We start from the raw sequence: 19,830 nt of genomic DNA, 5'->3' as shown, positions 1-19,830 counted from the left end.
TTAGACAGAGAAGCCAACGTGCTGCTGAGGTGACTTCTCTACACATGAGCTCAGGCAAAGTTTCCTGAGTGTTTGCTGTGTGCTGGACACGTGACCAGGGCACACAGTGCCTCCCTTTGTGGATGCCACGGACATTCCACAGAAGGTCACATGTCAGGGCTGTGGAGGAGGACAGGGCACCACTAAACCCCAACAAGCACGTGCATGGGGCTCAGATGGGGATGAGCAGGTTGTCGAAGGCCCCTCTGAGGGAGGTCACTTTAGGTGAGACTAGAATGGTGACCAGTTTGGGGATGAGAGAGAACAGGAACATGCAGGGGCTTGTGAGAAGGCCTGAGGCTGGGAAAGCTCCGTGAACTGGAGGAGCGCTGCCAGGCCAGGAGGGAGCACTGGGAGCAGTGGAATGAGGTCAGAGAGGAAGCTGGGGCCCAGGAGCCACAGACAGGAAGACCAGCAGGGGGATCCCTGGAAGGGGTGAAGCAGAGCTGATATAAGATGGTTTGAGAGGTTATAACCTTGGATGGAAAATGAACTTGAGAGGGCGAGGTTGGAGGTGGGCAGGGTACACCCATGGGGAAGCAGGGACACCGTGTCTGGGTGAGGGGGAAAGTGAGATGGGTGCGGAGCTAGAAGGTAGGCATGGATTAGAGAAAAGTCTTGAACTTTCTGGTGCACTGGCAGCAGACTGGGTGGGAAAGTGGAGTGTGTGGTGGAATGACCCTCCAGTGTCTGACACTGGGTGACCCCAGGTGTCCTTTACTGAGATGGGGAACTGCAGGAAGGGATGGGCTGGAAAGGAAGCGCTAGTGCTTCACAGTGTTCATTCAGAGACCACGGAATCCACCTTTCCTGGTGCACACTGTGGTCTGGTGGGGAGGGGCTGAATGGTGCACCCAGGCCTTGTGTGATAGTACAGTATTAAGAAGCCACAGGGTGGGCGCCTGGGTGGCTCAGTGGGTTGGGCCGCTGCCTTCGGCTCAGGTTGTGATCTCAGGGTCCTGGGATCGAGTCCCGCGTTGGGCTCTCTGCTCAGCGGAGAGCCTGCTTCCCTTCCTCTCTCTCTGCCTGCCTCTCTTGTGATTTCTCTCTGTCAAATAAATAAATAAAAAATCTTCAAAAAAAAAAAAAAAAAGAAGCCACAGGGTGCTGTCCATTCAGATGGGGCAGGGCCAGGGTCCTGGAGCTGGTCCTGGAAGATTCTGTGATGCTCAGGCTTAACCCCTCCATTGCCACGCTGTGGGCAGCACCTGGGTCATCTCCTGGTGAAGAAAAGCAAAGTAGCTGCACTGGGGGCTTTTCAAAGGCTCCAGCCATTAGGATTCAGAAACTGACATAGAGTATTTTGGTAGTGAATTGCCCTGTGCAAAGGGCTAGGTATTTGTCTTGGCTGTGCCATACACAGTCCTCGCCCTGGAGAGTAGCAGTTGTTCAGCAAAGGATTACGGAGTCTGTGTCTCTGTGTGTTCCCCTGTGGAGTGGGTCAGTGTACCTGTCCTTGCCTGTTTCCTTCCTGATAACTAGGGTGCACCGTCCAGAGGGCAGGACAGAGTCTGCTAGGGTTGTGTTTCGTAAACTTTCACTTTCAAATGGTGGAAGGAGTCAGCACAGGATTCTTCGGTCTGGGAGTGCTGAGTGCCCCAGGTCCCTGTTTCAGCTGAGACCTCTGCAACCTGTGCCAGGCTGTGCTTCTCCGCTCTCCTGGAACCAGCTGCCTCTCACAAGAGGAGCCTGTGGCATCAAGGTTGGATCTGGAGCAGGGTTTGGGGCTTGAGCACGGAACTGCATGTGCAATCTCTGAGAGCAGATTTGGGGCTGGCTGAGGTCTCACAGCACTGAGTTAGAGACGCTCCAGAAGTCCCAGGTTTTCAAGCAGGTGAGTGGGTTCTGAAGACACTTGCTGGACAAGAAGAGGAAAGTGGGGAGCAGATGCTGGGGAGGAGGTTGCCGAGATCGTGGTGGGGCTGGGGTGGTGGTGTGAATAATAATGAGGCTCTGAGATGACCCAGGACAACTACAGTGGGGGCTGAGCTTTATTCACTGATTTAATGACATTTCTTTTTTTTTCTTTAAAGATTTTATTTATTTATTTGACAGAGAGAGAGACAGCAACAGAAGGAACACAAGCAGGGGGATTGGGAGAGGGAGAAGCAGGCCTCCTGCTGAGCAGGAAGCCCAATGTGGGGCTTGATCCCAGGACCCTGGGGTCATCACCCAAGCCGAAGGGAGATGCCCAAAGACTGAGCCACACAGGTGTCCCATTAATGACATTTCTTTAGCATTCCTAGGACCCGATACTGTTCTAATGACATGTACTGACTCTCTATACATAAATTTAGAGACTTCTCCTTAGACCTTGGGGTGAGATCCTGTTACTTTCCCCATTTTGCTGATGAAGAACTGAGACAGAAGAGGTCAAGACACTTGCTTAAGGTGGTTTTGAGAAAGTGTCGGGATCTGATGAAGACATCAGCAGTCAGCTCCAGAATCTGTCCTTCCCGAGACATTGGCTGCCAGCCCCACAGCAGTCAGTGGTTTGAGGCCCTTCTTTCTGACCAGGTCTCAGTTTATCCTGTGCTTCCCCCTGCTCTGCTGGCATCCTTTATCCTCAGGCAGAAGCTCCTCAAAGATAGAGAAGACGAGGTATAACCGTTCATCAGGAATTGTCTGGCTTCAGCTCTGAGCAAGTCCATGTTCTTGGTCCAGAGAAGAAAAGGGCTGCAGGAGGCAGGAGCTGAAATCAGGGTGAACTCACCTATCAAAGGACCCCAGAACAACGTGCATGTGGTGGGAGCCACAGTGTCCTTGAGGAGGACGTAGTCTGACTGTCATGCTTCTCAGTCATTCCCTGGTCATAATTAGGGGGCAACAAAAGAACAGCACACAGGAGTTGGTGTGTCCTTCATGGGGAGGGCCCTGAGCCTATGCCTTGTGTCTCTGGACCTCTGTGGTGTCCTGTGACTCATGCAGACATGGAGGAGGCCTCTGTGCTGAGGTGGGAAGGGTCTGGTCCTGTGGGCAGAGCAGGCTGGGAAGGTTTCCAAAGGGCTGGGAGGGCTTTCTTGGCATCAGGGTTGTGGGGCCCCCACCCATCAGCATACTGAGCAGTAGGAAAGGCTGTGCTCTTGCTGGGGACTGTTGCCAGCCCTGAGCCATGCTGCCTGCTCTGAGGCCCAGAGCTGTGGGCTGGCCCTGCCTCCTCTCTGGATGTGTCACCTGCCTCCTGCCCTGTGTCTCCCCAGGTCTGAGGAAATGGAGAATTGCTGCAGCAGATCTTTGCTCTCCCATCTCCCCTCCCTGCTCCTCCTCTTCCAGCTGCCTGCTGGGGGCTCTGCAGGTGAGTGTGTCCCCTCCCCCTCCCTGTGTCTCCCTGGGGTGGGTAAGAGCCCCTCGAGCTCTGCTGCTGTCTCCATCAGGACAGATGGCTATTGGTGGAGACCTTGGCTCTAGACAGATTCTGGAGATGCCCCAACTGCTATTTGAAATTAAACACATAAGAAGATTCCCAGAACTGCAAAATAAGGGCAGGGGAGCATGACAGTTCTCTAATGACTTTATGTCTTATAAAGTAAAAAATGTGAATTTCACTATGAAAAGTATGAAAATAATTGTCTCTTTATTTTTTCTTTCCTGGCTTTACTGGTACTTCTATTTCACAAATACTTATAGGGTACTGAGTACATGTTAGGTGCTACTCTGTGCACAAAGCAGACAGTCTCTATCTTTACAGAGCTTACATTCTGGCAGGGACAGCGAGTATGAAATACCCCGTACAGTCTAAGTCTGTTAGAGGAGTGGAGAGCATGGGACAAGGACATAGAGCAGGTGGGACAGTCACGGCTGCAGGATGGCAAGTGGGCAGGCAGCAGTGCCCCATAAGGTGGTCACTGTATGCAGTGAGATGGGAACAAAGACATGGAGGAGGTGGGAGGAGCCTGTCTGGATCCCATGGAAAGAGGTTCTCCACAGTGAGGAGCAGCCAGACAAAGCTGGTGGTGTACCTGGGTGTTCAAGGAGCAGAGGAGGTGAGTGTTGGACGGAGTAGAGTGAATGAGGGGGAGAGAAGCAGGAGTTGGGGATCAGAGAGCAGGGAGGGTCTTCCTTAATGGGCTCGGGATCACTTGGGCAACTGCAGAATCATTGAAGGGCTTTGGTAGAGGAGGGAGATGGTTTTGGTTACAGGTTTAAAGGTTCACAGGCATTGACTGGAGAGAGGATGTCATAGGGAGACTAGTAATTGTCATCCCCCAGGTGAGACAGATTGTGACTAATCCAAATTTGAGTAGCACAGGAGCTGAGAAGTCAGTGTTTGGTTGTCCTGCAGAAGTGTCCTGCTGTGACATAGCTACCAGGTCTCAGATGACCAAGGCATGCAAGGGGCTGGGGGCAGTGGGATGAACCCTCTTTGGTAACAGGTAGTGATTTGGGTCCTGTGAGCAGTGGAGTGAAGGCAGGTTTTAATGGAAGTAGCTGTGAGGTCTAGTTTCTAGCACACATATAATTCAGTAGAAGACAAAGACGTGAGCAAAAACAATAACTTTAGGAGTGGGTGTAGGAAAGTTTTAGGTGTGGTGCAATGAGTAGGATGTTACCACTAGGCCATAGTAGTGCTCTTTGGTGAATTTTCAGTCCTTTCCTAAGAGGAGGCAGGTTAGAGCTGTGGTTCTGAGAGTGTGGTCCCTGGATCGTCAGTATCAGCTTCTCACCACCTCCTTAGAAATGCACATTCTTGGACCCACTCCAGATCTACTGAAACAGGAGGTCTGGGGGTAGAGCCCAGCAGTCTGTGTTTCACAAGCCTTCCTGGTGATTGTGATGCCTGTGGAAGGTTGGACCTACTAAGTTAAAGAGTCCTTCATGGAAAGGCCTGGAGTCAGGAGAAAAGGCTGCTGAGGAGTCTCTTTGACACCATTTCTGTGTTTCAAAATTGTTGTAGGATAAAGTTGTCATATTAGGAGTTGTCACAGCTGAGTCCCTCAGTCAGGGCCTCCCTCCTGACAGCGTGTTCCCTTTCCTGTCCTGCATCTCTCCAGCTTTCTCACTCCTATGTCTGTGTCCACAGAGGAGTTTATGGTGATTGGCCCCTCCGAACCCATTGTGGCAGTGCTGGGTGAGGACATCACGCTGCCATGTCTTGTGTCCCCAGCCATGGATGTGGAGAATATGGAGCTGGGGTGGTTCCACTCCAAGTTCTCAGAAGCAGTGTTCATCTATCAAAACCAGCGGGAGCAGAGAGAAGAGCAGTTGGCTCAGTACAGAGGGCGAACCTCATTGGTGAAGGATTTCCTCTCCCAGGGGGAGGCTGCTGTGCGCATCCACAATGTCCAGGCTTTTGACAATGGGCTGTATACCTGCTTCTTCAGAATGGGAATCTTCCATGAAGAGGCCGGTTTGGAACTGAAGGTGGCAGGTGTGTTGTTGATCTATATTTAGAGACCTGCAGTATTGGAATTCAGAGCCACCTCAGGGTCCAAGTTAATAGCCCTCAATTTATACAAGAGAGAAAGGAGGGTCTTTCACTCTTCATTTATTTAGTTTAAATATACAGAACTCCTGGTATGCGATAGCTATTGTTGTCTGCACCTGGATATCTCAGTGTAACAAATAAAGTTCCCCGCCCTGTAGAGTTTATATTATACAGACAATAAATAGCCAAATAGATAGGTTATAGACAACGTTAGATGGTAATGAGTAGAGTCTTAGCCAAATAAATATTTTAGCTGTGAGAGTTCCAAGCAGAAGAACACCCACGTGAGACACCTGAGGGAGGAGTGTGGCTGGTGAGTCTGGGCAGAGAGAGAGGCCACATGATTGGTGTGGAGGTGAATGGGAGGGTGGTGAGAAGTGACTATCCGGAATATAGAGGTGTTCCTGGTCCAGGTGCACAGAGAAGGGATTTATCAGGAGAAGCCCATGAGTAACGCACACTTGAGCAGATATTTGAGCGAAGCAGACAGTGTTCTGAAATGGCCTTCTGGTGGATGGATCTGTGTGGCGCACACACAGCATGGTGATTGTGATTCTGAGCAGCCAACTGAATTGTCCCGGGCCTGGTGTGTGTACTACCTGATGGGTGCTGATGGTGGGATTGGGGAGGAAGTGGATAGGAGTTTTGATTTTGGGGTAGTGGGGGTGGTAATACCAGACCATCAAAGGCTTTGTGTGCTCTTATGCCATTTAGATGCAGGGTTGAGGGAATTTTCAACAGAGCAGTGGAGCGAGGTGTGTGAGGGCAGGTTTGCTTTGGCAGCTGTAATGGAAGATGTATGGAAAGTGTATGGAAGGTGAGCAAGACTGGAGGCCTGGATGTATTTATGGGGTGGAGAGGATGGCCTCCTGATTCATGTAGGGGCAGTGTGGTGGGAGGGGAGCACTCCAGCATCAGAGAGGTTTGGAAAGTAGACCCAGCTGAGTGAGGAGATTTGGGGACAAGGAGAGTTTGGAGGTGTGGAGAGAAGGGACTTCAGGTCTTTTTTTGTTGTTGTTGTTGTTTAGTGGTAGAAATATTTATTTTATGTGTAAGCTACAGATTGCTGCCATAATGCTGTGTAACACAGACATAGAAATCTCAGTGGCCTATAACAACAAGCATGTATTTAATCCGGCATTCAGGGAGGTCAGCTCATCTGGACTGTGCTTGGCTAATCTTAACAGGTCTTACTCATAAATCTTCGGTCATGTAGGGGAAATATAATTAAAAGCATAATTTTCCAACCCAGAATCTTGTCTCTAAGATAGTCGGAAGAAAGTTCCTTTTTATTATTAAATTAGCATTAACTACAATGTGCTGTGCATCACAGAGATTCTATCAAGAAATGCAAAGACAGAAGGAATCTCATCTTTTCCATATGCAGACAGAACTCATTCCATACACATTCTCAGGATCAACAGTTATGAGCCCTCAAGTAGGTGGACTTGCCAGCACCATTTGTCCTAGATGGTGCACCTTATATTTGCTTGGAAATTGGGTGAGCATGTAAGTTAGCTAATTGGCTTTATTCCAAGGAAAACCAAATTCTCCTACCATAAAAATAAAAAAAAATAATAATTCCAGTGTAGTTAACATAGAGTGTTATATTCATTTCAGGTGTGAATATAGTGATTCAACACTTTCATATATACTCAGTGGAATTTTCAACAGAAACTCTACAGGCCAGAATGGAGTGGTGTGATATATTCAATGTGCTAAAAGGGAAAAAAATCTGCAGTCAAGAATCCACCAAGGGGATCATTCAGAATAGAAGGAGAGATGAAGTTTTCCCAGACAAATAAAAGTTAAATTGGTGTTTTTTTTTTTGTTTTTTTTTGTTTTTTTTACCAATTCTCCCATCATGATAACAGGTAGTGATTTTACACATGGATTGTGGTGCCCACTGAGGTTAGGCTCCTACCCTGGCAGAGAAGGGGGAGAGAGGGCTGCTGTCTTGCTTGGTGTGAGCAGTTCAAAGCGAGGGCTCCCAGGTCCTTGAGAAACACATTCATGGATCATAGAGCTGGCAAAAGGCCTAATTATTATTTTTTTAAAAGTATTTATATACATTTCAAAGAGGAGAGAAAACACCCAGAACCACAAGCTTCCTCAAGTAAATGCTATAAGAAACGGATAGGAAGGGGCTCTCTTTCCCTATTTTCAACAGGGACAATAAGCCTCTTATTTTAATATATTTTGTCCTGACAGTGAACCTTGGCTGGGTTTGCTCAGCGGGTGTTGTCCAGCTGGCTATTTGTTGATCTAGGACAGCTTCAGCTGGAAAGGCTGCACTAGCCTGAAGATGTCTGTCCTGTGGCAGAGGACAAGGCAATGGCACAAGGAGTTTCCAACCTCTGCTAGAGTCACATTCCCTGAACTCTCAGTGGCTGAGACAAGTCACAGGATGGAGCCCAGAAGCAGAGTGTGAAGGCACTAATAGTAGGTGGCAGAGGGCTGGCTGGTTGTAAAGAAGAATGAAAGATTGGGGGTATTTTCGTCATTATCCTATCACAGCTGGGGTCAAACATGAATTAGTTTAGGATTTGAGTCTGAAGCATCTGTGAGGAATCCTGGCACAGCTAAACCAGAGATGTGGGTATTAGGGAGCGAGCTCAGGAGGTATGTAGATTGGTGGGAGTGATGACCGAGTGGCAGTGGGTGTGCCCGTAGATGCCCTGGAGAGTGTGTGAGTTGAGAAGAGCAGAGAAGGATGGATCCTGGGACCAAATTCCTCCTTCTATCACTCTGGGTGATGGAATTCCCACTCTCATGGTTGGGGAGAAGAGCCTGCTCTCTAGGCCTGCCACAGGTCCCCATGATCCTTCCTTCTCTTCTCCCTGGCAGGACCCCTTACATTAATACTTGTAGGGACCACTCCCCCAAGGAGCCCCCAAAATGCAGTGCTGCACATGGAGTTGTGTACAGGAAGTTTCTGCTGGAATCCCTGAGCTCTGGGTGGCCTCCTTGTGCTCTCCAGCTTCTCTCTTTAGGTGTGGGCTCTGCCCCTCAAGTGCACATCACAGGGCCAGAGAAGGATGGGATCCGAGTTGTGTGCATGGCCTCGGGGTGGTTCCCAAAGCCCGAAGTGCAGTGGAGAGCTCTAAGTGGAGAGAAGTTCCTGACATTCTCTGAGACCCAGGTCCAAGATGCTGCAGGGTTGTTCACTATAGAGACCACTCTTGTGGTGAGGGACAGCTCTTCAGGAAATGTGACCTGCTCAGTCCTCAACCTCATCCTGGGCCAGGAGAAGGCAATGGCCATTTTCATCCCAGGTCAGTACTACTTCCCACTCCTAGAAGGGTGGGATGGTCTGGTTGGGTGTATATGTTGGGCTGGACCGTCCTGAGCAGTGCCCTGATGGGGTGTCTGGCTGGGCACAGAATCCTTCTTCCCTCGGAGTTCTCCCTGGAAGCTGGCTTTCATGGTGATCCTGACTGTGCTGATGCTCCCAATCCTTGGGGCTGCCTTTTACATCATGAGAGAACATACTGCAAAGCTCCAGGAGACACAGGAATGGGAGAAACTGCACAGAGACAAGGAGGAGGACCGGCAGATATAGGAGGAGGCATTGAAGGCCAGAGGTAAGGCAGGACAGGGCCAAGGCAGACAAGTGTGGAATCTGGTGCAGAGGAGAAGCGGACAGTAGGCCCTTGTCCAGGAGCAGGGGGCTGAGGAGGACCAGAGAGGACAGGTGGGGCTGTGGAGGCTCGAGGGGTCTGTAGTTAGCTGGAGTTAGATCTTGTAGGAGACATATATATGCTCTTGTGGGTTTTCCAGGTTCAGTCTTTGCTGCTCTTAGTGATGGGAGTTTAACTGTATTTCCCCCTTTTTTTCTTATAAACTCCAAGCAGATCTTGGTACGTTGTATCCTTTTCCCAGAAGTTTCTGTGTCATGTTTGTGGTAGACATTCTGGTTCTTAGCTCACCTGTTTCCTGTGTTGCCTTTCAGACTGGAGGAAATCTGTTTACCTGGCTGGTGAGTGACTGTCCGGATATCCTTGGGTCTCTAGCCCCCTAAGCCATAGTGTCCTCTCTCTGTTTCATGCAGAGACATGAGGACCTGTCCCTGGTGCAGAAGTGGAAACTAGAGGGAGGTAGAACTGGCTCCATGGGCTTTCCCCATCTCGGCTATTGTTTCCCACATGGTGCTTTGAAACCTGGAATGATGGTGGTCATGGAGTCTGTCGTGAATCTTGGGTTGATCTACCCACCACCTTTGTAGCTTTTAGTTTTCAATGCAGCTGGTTCTCAATCAACCTGAATACTCTGGAATATTTTAGAGAAACTATATAAAGAACTGGGGTCATTAAATTCAGGAGTGTGATCCCTCCACATAACAGCATCGTGGGAGAGTCTTTTCACTCCAGTTCCTGGAGGTACTGATCACAAAATGTTGGGTAGTGGACTGGGCAGAGCTTGGGTGGGAATGTCGTGGGATAAGTTGTCAGTGATCCAGTGATGGGTTTTCTGAGAACATTTGGCCACTTTTACGCTAGAGCTCACCTAACATCCTGGTCCTTATTTCATCTCCCCTTTTGTGTTATTTCCCTCCCGTATCTCTCTTTCCTGGAAATCACTGGATGTAATAATGATTTCTTACATTCATGGAATAATGTATATGTTATTCCCTAAAACATTTTCATACATTGTATAATTTTTGAACTTTAAAGCAATTGAAAGCAGATGGAATAAAAATTTTGCATGTTTTTTTTTCATGTGAAAATTTCTTTATTTTGGGATGTGATTGATATTGGAATTCATTTCAGAAAAATTCTGTGGATGAAATTTGTTAGTATTATGCATTTTCTTTTGGTAATCAAGAATGGTTGGACAGTGTATTTTTCTTTGAAGGAATACTATTTTTTATTGAAAATTTATTTGAAATGCATATTTTGACTTATTGTTGAATCCCCCTGCACCCCTTAATAAAAAGAAGAAACAAATTTAGATGTTGACTGTATTTATGCTGAGTACCTCCCACAATGGTACCAATTTTTTATTATTTTTTTTATTTTTTTTTATTTTATTTATTTATTTTTTTAAAGATTTTATTTACTTATTTGACAGAGAGAGATCACAAGTAGGCAGAAAGGCAGGCAGAGAGAGTGAGAGGGAAGCAGGCTCCCTGCCGAGCAGAGAGCCCGATGCGGGGCTCGATCCCAGGACCCTGAGATCATGACCTGAGCCGAAGGCAGCGGCTTAAACCACTGAGCCACCCAGGCGCCCCGGTACCAATTTTTTAAAACATGAAATTTCTTTAGAGATTAAAATTCTTCTCCACTGGCCCCAGGAGGTCTACTTGACTCTTATGGGTTCAGTGTTTCTGCAGAAGTCGTGTCTCTTTTATTGTTCAGAAAATCAAATGCACGTAGGTAACTGGCCTTGCAATGCTTGTGTGCATAAAATTGAATGAATATGAGTTTTTTCACCTTAGAGATTTTTTTTTTAAAGATTTATTTATTTGACAGACAGAGATCACAAGTAGGCAGAGAGGCAGGCAGAGAGAGAGGAAGGGAAGCAGGTTCCCTGCGGAGCAGAGAGCCTGACTCGGGGCTGGATCCCAGGACCCTGGGATCATGATGTAAGCCAAAGGAAGAGGCTTTAACCCACTGAGCCACCCAGGCATCCCCACCTTAGAGATTCTTAATGTCATAATCAGTCGTTCAATTCTATGTTATTTTCATTTGTCTCTTTGGACTCTGCTGAATTTATTTGTTTATTTTTAAAATTTTCTCTCTTCTGGTTAAAATTGTTTTTCTTGGTTGACTCTTGAGTCTACTTGTCTGTAGGAGAATAGAAGTTGAATAGTTAAAAGTGCTTTTGATTTTTAATTTAACTGTCATTTTGATGGTTTTACTATTCAACCACATGTATCTTTTTTTGTTTTTTAAATTTCTTTTCAGTGTTCCAGAGTTCATTGTTTATGCAGCACGCCCAGTGCTCCATGTAATAGGTGCCCTCCATAATACTCACCACCAGGCTCACCCAACCTCCCACCCCTCTCCCCTCCAAAACCCTCCATTTGTTTCTCAGAGTTTGTATTTTAATATTGTGGTTTTTAAGACTCAGGACACTAACCTGGCAAAGGTCACACAGCAGCAACTGGCAGGCATGGAACTCAGCCTGCAATGCCGGCTCTCTGACCTGTGGTCCAGGGAATTTCCCACAACATCCTATTGTCTGCCCATGTCAGGAGGGTATCTCCTCTCTAGACTCTCTCCTTACTCTGTGATAGTGTCACCTGCAGCACAGAGAGGAGGCAAGTGCCAGTAGATCAATACTATGCAGACTTGTTCTGGCCCATGTCTCATCAGGGTGTCTTCCCTTTCAGCCCTGAAGAAGGCAAAACTGTATGCAGGTAAGTGACTCAGTTTCCTGTGGCTTTACCTCCCCAGCCTCCGCTGTGCCACCTTCTCTGTCATTGGACCTCACACCAGGATGGGGTTGGTGTCCCTGATCTCCTTGTTGTGTTTGTTGTGTCCTTCTGAAGACTGCAGGGACTGTCCTTGGGAACACAGATCTGCCTCTATTCTGACCCATCCTCTACTGTAGGTTGTCGTTAGAATTAGCAACACCCTCTGAACGCACCTTGTTCAGTTGATAGTTTGTTGGTACAGTGACAACAGAGTGGTCATTAGTAAGGGCAGTTGGACCGTGGCATTGACGGTGTACTTCAGAATTTGCTGTTTCTGGGAGATTTCAGAAATGAAGCTTGCCTGCTTAGGACTCAGGTCTTCCATAAGGGATCCTTTTTCTGAATCCATTGTACCCTGAAATTCCTATCTCTTTTTGGATCTTGCTTTGGTTTTCCTGTTTTTTTCTTTCTCTCTTTCTTTCTTTTTTTTTTTTTTTTTTTGCTGTTTCTCTGGAATGATGGCCTTAATTTTGCTTCTGCATGCTCTGACTCCCTATCCAAGCCAGGTATCTTTCTCTAAACCTCCATGGTTGTTTTGGAAGTAGTTTTCTTTAGCTCAGCTGTGCTGATTCTCAGATCCAGAGCCTCCAGGATGTTTAGGGAGTCCTGGTAGTGGGTTTGTGAGATACCAGCCATTATATACAAAATCCTATGTACGTGTTTATAGTACAGCATTAAGAAATTAATTTTTTAAAGGACAGTAACTTATAGTTGTTCACAACCATTATCTCTCCTCTTAGGAGAATTTTGGGTTTACCTGATGGGCTCAGTACTGGTTAGATTTATTAGGGGCAATGTGTGAGGATTGCAACAGGAGAAGCTCAGAGGAGTGAAAATTGTTTACCAGAGAAAATTTGGGAGTAAATCAGGGAAAGAAAAGCTGGTTGGAGAAGAGAGGAGGAGATGAGAAGGAAAGTGATTCCTTCTCAGGATTCCTCTCAGAGACACTTTAGGTGGCTGAGAGTAGAAGAGACACTTTGCGTGGCTTTGGGTAGAAGAGAGACCACATATGACAGTCATGGTGGTTAGAGTTGGAAGTACACAAAGCACGTGCAAGTTATTGGGTGCGCAAAAAGTAATAAACTCCTTGATACATGTTTGAGAGTTTTCTGAAAAGACTTATATTTATTTTCAGGTGTTTGGAAGTAATTTTCTAACTGGGTTTGCTTCAGATAATGAGGCCATCTCACCCTTCCCATAGTAGCCGGGGGGAGGAGTATGATCCTAGGGCTGCTAATGCAATGAAAGGTTATCCAGAGCACCCTCTAGCACTGAGGTGGGTTATGAATCTAGGCCGTTTGAATCCACAACATGTACCTTTTCTGTCCTGGCTTTTCTATTTATGATGAGGGATACAGCCTGTGAGAACAGAGAAGGGGGAGCCAGGGGTGTAAGAGTCTATGGGGACCAGATGTGTGAAGAAAACTCTTTAGAGAGCCTCACTGAATCTTGGGACTTATCTGTTAAAAATGCGGATTAAATGGTCTTCTTTTAGCATCACCCCATTCTCTGCTGGATTGAAATGCCCGTGTTTTAACGTATACCTTATATATGTTCTTTTTATTTTGTAAGGACAGACACCCTTACAGTAGAATCAACACTTTCACATTGGTGGGCTCATAATGTGATGTGAACAAATGTCTGAACTGATCTTATTAATGAAATTGGAAGAATAATTTCTAACGAACAGCTTGCTGCGGAATGAGGTGAAGAGCACGCTTGGACCACGGAAGTGCACAGCATAGCTCTGGGTGCACTGTAGAGTCTCAGAATGGAAAACCAACTCCCTTTCTCCTCTTCCTTCTCCTCCGCTTGATTCCTCTTCTTTGCTAATCTGTGTCAGTTGTCATACAGAACTGTAGAGTTTCATGTCAGCTAATGTCTTAGTGAAGAACAAATAAAGTTCCCTTTTCTCAAAATGTGACATATCCACCCACTTCATGTGATCTGGTGGTATAAGCAAATCAACAGAGCTGGACTTACTACTTTATCTGAATAAACCTGTGGGAGAATAGGGGTCCCACATTGTTGGCAAATATTCAAGAAAGTGTCCTGTTCTTATTTTATAATCGTTCTAATTTTATTCTGGAGTCTCTGTCCTATTGGATGCAACAGCTTTACCGTACAGACTTTTCAGGGTCTTATGATAGATATATATATTTGCTGTGATCAGTTAGCTTCCTTTCTTCTTCCCAAAGGGGAGTATGAAGGTTGGAGGAGTTTATACTTTGCGTCACTGAGGGACAGGGTCCTGTATTCTTCTCTTGCTCATTTCAGGACCTCACTTTATAGAGGGTAGCTTGATATGGTCCTTAGGATAATTGGGTTTGAGGTTCTGTCTACGTTTATGGAGAAATTGTCATTTCACCCCTGCCCCATTCGTATCTCCAGTTCCTTAATCTTAATCTCATCTGTAAAGTCCTCTCTGCCAAAACATATTCAGAGTTTCTGGGGCATAAGACACAGCCATACTTGGGGGCTGACCATGTGGTGTCTCCTGCTGCTTTTGATCTCTCTAGGTGATTATAGGGAGAAGCAGATGACTAGACCCAATGTTTTTGGGTTTCCCCTTACACACAGGGATGTTTTTCCTTGCAATACTCCATGATAAAGGGAAGCAAATTCATTACTTTCTTGCTTTGAACTTCTCTCTCTCCTTCCTTGAATCTTCTCCATTACCTCTTGATGGGGCAAGATTTCTCTGGTGCCATGTCCTGAGCTCTCCTCACCCATGGCTGAGAGTCATCCTCCAAATGCAGCTCCACCCAGTTGTATTGCCTCTACCATGGTTTGGAGTCAACCTGCAAGTTCAGTTCAGTCAGTTCTTTATAAGTAAATGGAGGCCTCAGATATTTTGATCTCCTCAGTTCTTTCTCAAAAGAAGGCTTAGTTTTCAAGACGGATGTGTGGCTATGGATTGAGAAAGCTTACTTTGAGATAATGAAATCTGTGCAAAGAGTCTTCTTTTTAGGTCAGTACCCAGTCTCTCAGTGGTGTTAAGCTTTATGGCTTGGGTTTCATGGGAACAGTGTAGCATGATGGCTGTGGATGTATGAGAGAGAGAGTGTGCGTATGTGTGTGTGTCAGAGAGGACAGAGACAGAGAGAGTGTGTATGAGAGAGAGAATTAATATGCGTGAAAAATAAATTCACCAGGTGAATGCTTTCAAAACATTTTCCCCTATAACCCTTGGTTCAGTGTATTTCAGAGATAGATACCAACACTGGTCTGTATAGTTTCCTCAAGTCTCTGATTTGTTGTTCACATTTGTGCAATGTGGTTTTCTTGTAGATTGGCGGAAGGAGAAGTTCCAGTCCTGTGAGTTACTTCTGCTGTTTGGGTGCTCCTACTGCTATCACATGGCTGCTGACATCTCATTCAGCTTGCTGTGGTGATACAGATGCTGGCATCATCAATGGTGGTGGGGTGGGATGGGGTGGTGAAAGTCATGTAGCTGAGATTACTGGGTGTGACTAATACTGGATATAAATGGGTATCCTTTAGTGTTGGAGTCCAGTCTGGCCGTCAAGTGCCCTGTGACATGTCAAACCCCCAGATCAGTCTTATGCTTATTTCTTCCAGTTAGAGGCTGTGTGCTTGAGCCAGAAGGCTGTCATCTCATGCATGAGGTTTAGCCCTCCCTGCATGCAGCTAAGTGTCTGGGGGTGGGGTGGTGGTTGTGTGCCTTGTTATGCAGTAGGGCAAGTCCTTGAATGATTGGTAACTGTCTCTGCAGTGTCTGTCCGTCTGGATCCAGAGTCTGCCCATGTGACCTTCAAGGATTCATGCAAGGGTGCAGAAGATGGAGTCTATAGTGTCTTAGGTCATGAAGGCACCACATCAGGGTGCTGTTACTGGGAGGTGGAAATCAGGAATGCAGAAAGGAGTGGGCCCTGGGGGTCTGTAGGAGAGATGTGGAGAGGAAAGGCTGGTACCAGGAATACCCAGAAAAGGGGTTCTGGGTTACGGGGATACGTGAAAATACATTCTGTTCCCTCCTCCCTAATGGAGAACACGTTGTGCCAATTCCCCACGGGGTAGGGGTTTTCCTGGACCTGAAGGAAGCGGATGTCTCATTCTACAACATGACTGATGGGTCCCACCTTTTCTCCTTCCCTCTATCTTCCTCCTCTGGGACTCTGTTTCCATACTTCAGATTGAGGTCAGGAGATGTGTCCCTGACCATCTGCTCTGGGGTGGGTGGGTCTGTGCAGACAACTGTACAACCCCAAGTTAACAGCCCTCCTTGTTCTTCAGAGGAGCCTGTGAGGCTCTCAGGGCAGGGGTTCAGTTCAGGCTGTGGTGTTGATGGTGATCTCCCAGGGGCTGAATCTCCATTACTCCCCTCTAGTCCTGAAGCTATGTCCCCATAATACTCCAACACTGTCCCAGATTCCTCATGGTGGCTCCTTCTGGAGCTGCGGATTGCCAGGTGTAGTAGCCTCTGAAGTTAGTCCTTAATGACTGGGTGTCTGCCCTTCTTTTCTGGGTATAGACTGCTGGGTGAGGTTATGAGAATAGTCAGTTCATGCCTTATGCTCAGGTATTAGAAGATGAATGTTGACTTTTTAGCTGTAATGGGGTTGGCTGAATTTTGCTGTTGGAATTCATGTTTCTTTTGATCATGAACATTATTTCATGGAGTTTTTGTATTGTTTTGATATGAAATGAGATGAGGTCTGAATTATTCTGAATAATTGAATGGTTTTTATTTTATATAGTTTGAGTTGTTTAGATGAAACCAGAGGCTACGGGTGGGTTACCAGCTCCATTTAGGAAATGTGCACTCTGACTAAAAAACATTGTCCATCTGAACATTTCTTTTTTTTTTTTAATATTTTATTTATTTGACAGAGAGAAATCACAAGTAGGCAGAGGCAGGCAGAGAGAGAGGAGGAAGCAGGCTCCCCGCGGAGCAGAGAGCCCGATGTGGGGCTTGATCCCAGGATCCTGGGATCATGACCTGAGCCGAAGGCAGAGGCTTTAACCCACTGAGCCACCCAGGCGCCCCCCCATCTGAACATTTCTGAAGAAATGTATGGCTAATGGACTTGAAGAAGAGGGGAGTGTAATATTCTATTGTACATGCTTCCTATTCTGGAATGGATGAGACATACTTATCTTAACGAACCTTAGTAAATATTTGTTATTTCTGAAATACTGGTGCTATATTAATTCAGGGAATGGAAAATGAGAGTTTGGGTTTCCTTGTGAGTCAACAGCAGTTGGAGAGAACAGAATGCTACCAGAATAAAGAGGTAAATGAAAATGAGTGTTTTCAGACCCTGGGTGAATTGCAGAAAACTTTGACCATGAGCACAGTTCCAGGATCTATGTACGGCTTCTCAGTACTTCTAGTCCAATTGTAAAGGTGAATGGAACCCACAGGAAACAGAAGGAAGCCAGACTGTTGAGGACTCAGACCTTAATGAATAAAGGTTTGTTGGCTCCTGAAGTAGAGAATACGGACCTGTTGTGGTTCTGGGAGAGATGAGGAAGACACGGAATTGGAAGTGGAAGATGGAGGTCACAGATCTCAATTCCTGCCTGTGACCAAAAATAGGAAAAGGACTGGAGTCCCTTTGCATATTTTTCTCTCTTGTCATGTAGATGTGTCATTTGTATTAATTATCTATTTTCCTTCTCCCTTCTTACCAGTGTGATTTTATGCAAGTTGTCCCTGGTAATATTTCAAATATAATCTCTAGGTAACAGAATAGTCAAATTCAATGCCCGAGACTGACTGTTTGTTCCATTTTGGGGAAAGAGTGAGCACTTTTTCACTTTTAAGTGTAGCCCTGCAGATGGGTGAAAATATGGAGTTGTTGTGTTGTTATATGGAAGTTCCAATGTGAGTAAATGATTTATGTGGAAATTGAGGAACTAAAAGTGTGACATCTGCCCCTTATCAGTTCATTGTCTTTTGATTCAAATCTACCCTGTATGTGCCCTACTTGTTGATACTGGATGTCATAAATGTTTCATTTTTGCCATGTGGCACATTTGGCACCGCCGTTGTCAGTCAGTGCACTGTTGGGTTTTGTCAGCAAACTCTGAGATGGCGAATGAAAAGATTACTCTAGACACCTTCATAGGAGAAAGGAGAGGCCTGGGGAGCAGACACTCTAGTGGCAAACGGCCTCGAGCCAAGCTTTGTCTCCAGTTTCATTGGGGTCATATCAATACACCATGTGCAAGCACAAAGCAAGGAGGAAAGTGTAGCCTTAATGGTCAGGACAATAATATATGAGGCAGCGTGTGGTAAGGGTAAGGAGGCTAGGAGTTCATGAAGTACATGAGCACCACATGTGCCTGTTTCTCCTTGAAACTGAAACATTTCCTCCCTAGATGAGAGCCTTGAGCTGCAATAAGAATGTGGCCACTTTCAGCCAAGAAATTTCAATGGAGGCGTAGATATCTGGGCATTCCTCCTTTGTTTTTCAATTAGTCTCATCCAGGGAGGTGTATGCAAGTCAGATTTTGTCTATGCAGACACTGAATTCCTACATAGCACCAGAGGTAACACAACAAGACGTAGCAGGAGAAAAAGCTTTTTTCTTCTTGTGTTTTTTAAAAAAGATTTTATTTATGTATTTGTCAGAGAGAGATTGAGTGAGCACAAGCAGGGAGAGTGGCAGGCAGAGAGAGAAGCAGACTCCCTGCTGAGCAGAGAACCCAAAGCAGGACTCCATCCTAGGACTCTGGGATCATGACCTGAGCTGAAGGAAGACATTTAACTGAGTGAGCCACCTAGGTGTCCCACTTTTGGTGTTGTTTCCCCCTTGACCTTACGATGCTACTGACAGTGGCCGGAGAAGACTTAGTTTCCCTTGCCTTTGGGTGAATGAGTATGGCCTTGTAGCAGGTTGTGTACTAGAGGGCTGCCTCCCAGGGATTTTTGTCAGTTCTCTAGTGAGAGTTTTCCTGCCCAACAGGCTTGGTCTGCAGCGTGTTGGTGCATTTCTTTCCTTCCTGGGGACTCTGGTCCCACCTTGTCCAATAAACAGAATGTCAGTCTTATTCTTTAAAATGGATTCCGTCTTTTGAATGCTCTACCTCAGCCCTGGGCATAAAGTCTGCTTCTTATATCTTCTACTCCTGGTTTCCATAGAGCTTTCTTTTATCTCTTTCATAATTAAATATGTTTTTCTTAATAATTCTTTATATCAGATTTTCCCTGTTAACATGAGTGATGTGGTTTCTGCCTCCTGACCGGACACTGAGTGATACAAACATCTAAACTGAACTGTATGTTGGAAAAGGGCATTGCACTGCTCACAGGATGTGGGAAAGGGTAGTAGAGGAATTTTCAAGTTTATCAAAACGTTTATGCCAACAATAAAGTCATAAATATACTCTTTGGGATCTTTGTATACATTTTAAATATTCTGTATGTTAATATATTATCTGACATGTTCATCTCCTCCTTCAGTGTACCTTGTGACTTTATGACAGTGGATTCCTTTCAGATGGGCTATGGGTATGTTTCCTTTGAAATGGAGAGGAAACAAAGGTATGGATGTGATATGAATTATCCACACTAAAAAGAGGAATCTTTTGAAACTAGTGGACCAGCTGCCCATGTAATTCCAGAAAGAATGGTTAAAACCATCATTCTTGGGAGGAGTGAGTTCAGCGTCATGGCAGAATGAGTTCTTTCATCTGTCTCCCCCTTTCTGTTTACAACTAGTAGGATTCCAAAACCCAACAAAGGTTCCTCTGGACAGCATACGAGACACCAAAGAGATCCATCCATGTTTACATCTGAGAGGGTGTGGATTGGTTTTCAGGGAGACCAGAGCCCAGGCAGCTTGGTGGGGCCTGTTATCCTGGCTATGACAGTGGTGGTAACGCTCACCTGTGACTCCTGGTCAAGAAGGTGGGGGTAGAAAGGGGTGAATGAAAGGCTACTTGTACTTGGCCCTGTGGGCTGTCCTGGAGGACCCCA

General features: G+C 46.2%; 1 protein-coding gene across 1 annotated transcript; it reads left to right on the top strand.

Annotated features, from left to right (window-relative positions):
- The first annotated feature begins 1,585 nt into the window (after window positions 1-1,585).
- On the top strand, window positions 1,586-17,607 carry LOC123941370 (butyrophilin-like protein 1). Its single transcript, XM_046004420.1, is given in 12 exon segments — window positions 1,586-1,873; window positions 2,337-2,524; window positions 3,240-3,334; window positions 5,060-5,407; window positions 8,458-8,739; window positions 8,848-9,048; window positions 9,304-9,324; window positions 9,417-9,443; window positions 11,799-11,825; window positions 15,174-15,200; window positions 15,619-15,762; window positions 15,765-17,607. Coding segments are annotated over 10 exon segments (1,653 nt in total). The 5' UTR covers window positions 1,586-1,873; window positions 2,337-2,524; window positions 3,240-3,249; the 3' UTR covers window positions 16,256-17,607.
- The last annotated feature ends 2,223 nt before the right edge of the window (window positions 17,608-19,830 follow it).

This window comes from Meles meles, chromosome 5, assembly GCF_922984935.1.
Source record: "Meles meles chromosome 5, mMelMel3.1 paternal haplotype, whole genome shotgun sequence".
Taxonomy (NCBI): Eukaryota; Metazoa; Chordata; class Mammalia; order Carnivora; family Mustelidae; genus Meles; species Meles meles.
Note: the sequence above shows the minus strand (reverse complement) of the source record. Positions and strands in the feature narration are given on the sequence as shown.